This window comes from Nicotiana attenuata, unplaced genomic scaffold (genome assembly GCF_001879085.1).
Source record: "Nicotiana attenuata strain UT unplaced genomic scaffold, NIATTr2, whole genome shotgun sequence".
NCBI classification, from domain to species: domain Eukaryota; kingdom Viridiplantae; phylum Streptophyta; class Magnoliopsida; order Solanales; family Solanaceae; genus Nicotiana; species Nicotiana attenuata.
This window is the reverse complement of record NW_017674905.1, coordinates 62,722-66,813: the sequence shown is the minus strand read 5'-3', so window position 1 is coordinate 66,813 and position 4,092 is coordinate 62,722. Positions and strand designations below refer to the sequence as shown.

Here is a 4,092-nt window from a genome sequence, read left to right as displayed (position 1 = left end):
CACCATAATAGCCACAAGTACCATTAATGTTGTTACGGCATGAACGTCTGAATTTTCCACCAAACAATTGCTTTTTTCTTACTCCATTTTTCTTGTGGTATCTATATAGAGATGCCAAAAACAGAGAAAACATATTTACGTAAACTAAAATTTCATGATGACCAACGTACAATTTCTACGTGTGAATTGTCGTATCTTTAAATCTCGTGCCATGCAATAATAATTAAGGCAGTAAACTAAATTAAGAAGAAAAAGAAAGTAAAGACAAGAGTTAAAGATACTCTTTGCTAATTACCACAAAAAAAAAGGAGACTGCCCTTGTTTTCTTTTAATTTCATTTTGTTAATATCCACATCATTAGCTTCCTTGCCCTACATTCTTATATATACATATAGACTTCTCCTATTTATTTTGCTCATCAACGTAACGTAACACTATTCTTCAATCTTCTAGTTGGGCGATCGTTTATCTCTCTTTCAGCCAAATCAAGTAATTGTACATCTTATACATGGCGGATAAATTACAACAAAATGCGATCGTTTCAAACCAGAAGAGATCGGCTTCCGATGAACATGATCATCCTGACGACTTCACCCTGGCCAAAAAACCAACGAAGCACCACCTCATATGGGAGGATCCAGCAGCGGCGTTAGCAAATGTCCGCCATGAATTTGGCGAACATGGCGGCGTCAACATGTCCATCGAAGCCTCCGCCGCATTCACCGTCATGGAGCCGGAGATTTTGAGCCGCATGTTCGCGGGGGAACTCGGCCCTGACCGTGATTTCTTCATCTATAGCCGTCATTTCAACCCTACTGTCCTCAACTTGGGCCGCCTCATGGCGGCCTTAGAGGGTACCGAGGCCGCCTACTGTACGTCCTCGGGCATGTCAGCCATCGCATCCGTGATGCTCCAGCTCTGCAGCTCGGGGGACCATGTGGTGGCCTCGCGTTCCTTGTACGGCGGAACGCATGCTTTGCTCACGCATTTCCTGCCGAGGACGTCTAATATAACGACGTCGTTTGTGGACATTAGGGATTTTGATATGGTTAATGAAGCAATTGTGGAAGGGAAAACGAAGGTGTTGTATTTTGAATCAATTTCAAATCCGACGTTGACGGTTTCGAATATTCCCGAGTTGTGTAGGATAGCGCATGATAAGGGGGTGACGGTGGTGGTGGACAACACGTTTGCTCCGATGGTGTTGTCTCCGGCGAGGTTGGGAGCCGACGTCGTCGTTCATAGTATCTCTAAATATATTAGCGGTGGTGCCGATGTCATTGCAGGTATGTTAGTATGTTACCCTTTCTGTTGTATGTTTTCACGTCTATCATATTTCTTCATGCAATAGTTACACGTCCCATGAACCAATTTGTATGTTAGTTCCTTTTTGTTTTCGTATATAAAGATTAACCATCACTTGCTTTATTAATTGAAAAAGGTATTAGTTTTGTCCTAATATTGTTCTATTGGACTTACAATTACAATATATGTGAGCATAATAAGGACAATATAGCAGACATCCTGGGTTTTTTTTCTCTAAATCTTGATTGATAGTATGCGATGCTCGTACGCTTTGTTTCTTTAGATGGATCCTGTCAAAGTCACAATCTTACTCCTTAAATATATCCAATTTCAAATGTTGTTCTAGTCTTATTTTTTTCCACCTGATTTGTTATTTATCTCTTTTCTATAATATCTGATATTTTGCATTGAAGTACTGAATTTCTTTTCAATGTAATATACAATATTAATCTACATATATTGAACAATGATATATATACTTACTCTAAATTTATGCTCACTGTCACGAGGTAGTAGTACATATAATGGACCTTATTGGCTTAAAATCCTAAATGCGCCTCTATATATTGAAATCAATATTATTATATGTTGCAAAAACACACAGGTGCGGTTTGTGGACCGGCAAGTCTAGTGAACTCCATGATGGATCTTCGTCAAGGTGCACTGATGCTACTAGGCCCAACCATGAACGCGAAAGTCGCGTTCGAACTGTCAGAAAGACTTCCACACTTAGGCTTAAGAATGAAAGAGCATTGCAATCGAGCACTCATTTTCGCTACTAGAATGACGAATCTCGGGCTCAAAGTCATTTACCCAGGTCTAGAAAATCACCCAGATAATGCCATTCTCAAGTCCATGGCCAATAAAGACTATGGCTACGGTGGAATTTTGTGTCTGGACATGGGAACTGAGGAAAGAGCGAACAGTTTGATGAATGTTTTGCAAAATTGCACACAATTTGGGTTCATGGCAGTGAGTTTGGGCTATTATGAGACACTTATGTCATGTTCGGGCAGTAGTACTAGTAGTGAAATGAATAACCAAGAGAAGGAATTGGCTGGTATTTCGCCTGGATTGATAAGAATGTCAGTTGGCTATAATGGTACGTTGGAGCAGAAATGGAGCCAGCTCGAGAAAGCATTGTCCGAAATGCATTAGAAAATGGGGCAATTGCACGTATAGCCATTCTCAGGAATTCTATTTAGAGATTAGCCAGTACTTTTTTTGTCCTGACATTTTAAATTAAAAATCTTAACTTCAGGACAATTAAAATATTTTTATTCCAAACTAATAAACTGAAATTTCGGAGGCACTGCCTAATTCCTAAATAGCAGCCCTATAGAGTGGTTACCTGCTTTTATTTCAACCTAGAGAAAATGGCCTTGTAGAGGCCTAAATTTTTCGCATTTTGCAACTACTGTAATGGTTGTCTCATGGATTTTGCTTTATTTGTTGGGTCCATATTTATATTTCAGATGTATTTTATCTGTAATAAGAACTATACTGGAATAGTATGGTCCGATTTCGAATATGTCAAGTTGTTTGTTTATGTCTTCAGTTAGCCAATAAGAAGTGATTTGAAATATGTATCTTGTAAATGCTTTTCTTTCTAGTCCTTTACATAAACTTTTCTATCCTTACGAGAACTAAAGGTAAGCTATATTGGGATTTAGGACAAACTATGTAAAATAATTTCTATGTAAAATGACAAGTTTTTTTATGAATCAATTTGTGCTACCAATGAAGTCTTCTTCGATAGGGAGCGTCAAAATTTCACACCAAATGCTTAAAATAAATAAAAAAATTTGTGCTACTATGCAACACCAAATTGGCCTAGCTTAAGTTCAGACTCAAAGGTCATGTGAAGTTGACCTGAATGTCTTAAAAAGAAGAAAAAGAAGGAGAAGATAAGAAATAACAACAAGATGAACAATGTTATAAAACAATAAAAGAGAGCAATATTGCAGAGAAAGAGAGAGGAAATTCTTATTGAATTTTGGAATGAATTACAATGGAATAAAACCCTCTATTTATAGGGAGAGGGTGACTTAGCCACCAAGTAATAAACCCTAGAATCTCTCTAAATATAGACATTCACCATAAATAGAACTCTATTTATAACACTGCCCCTTGAATGTCTATTCAACAGATAATGTGCCTCGTTAAAACCTTAATTAAAAGAAAACCCAATGGGAAAAAAATTCCTAGAAAAGGAAAAAGAGTACACATGTTTAGATATGCGCCTATTGGTTGCCTCGTTAAAAACCTTGCAAGGAAAACCTAGTGGGACAAAACCTTGTAAGGGAAAAAGAGTGCAACGCGCATTAACTCCCCCTGATGGGAGCATCAATTCACATCCTTGAGCCTTCGCATCCCGATCTTGTACACTAGCTTCTTGAAGGTTGACGTTGGTGGAGATTTTGTGAACAAATCAGCCATATTATCACTTGAACGAATCTGTTGCACATTGATATCACCATTCTTTTGAAGATCATGTGTGAAAAATAACTTTGGTGAAATGTGCTTTGTCCTATCTCCTTTTATGAATCCTCCTTTCAATTGAGCTATGCATGCTGCATTATCTTCAACAAAATTGTGGGTAACTTGTCACATTTCACACCACATTTGTCTCGAATAAGATGTATTATAAACCTCAACCACACACATTCTCGACTTGCTTCATGAATAGCAATTATCTCAGCATGATTAGATGAAGTAGCCACAATTGATTGCTTAGTCGATCGCCAAGATATGACAGTACCTCCACAGGTAAATACATAACCTGTT

At 38.0% G+C, this 4,092-nt stretch overlaps 1 protein-coding gene across 1 annotated transcript; it reads left to right on the top strand.

The window, feature by feature from the left end:
- The first annotated feature begins 403 nt into the window (after positions 1 to 403).
- On the top strand, positions 404 to 2,892 carry LOC109219429 (methionine gamma-lyase-like). The gene is made up of 2 exons (XM_019383889.1): positions 404 to 1,286; positions 1,910 to 2,892. Exons 1-2 carry the CDS (start codon positions 509 to 511, stop codon positions 2,461 to 2,463), a joined length of 1,332 nt encoding a protein of 443 aa, XP_019239434.1. The 5' UTR covers positions 404 to 508; the 3' UTR covers positions 2,464 to 2,892.
- Positions 2,893 to 4,092: the final 1,200 nt, after the last annotated feature.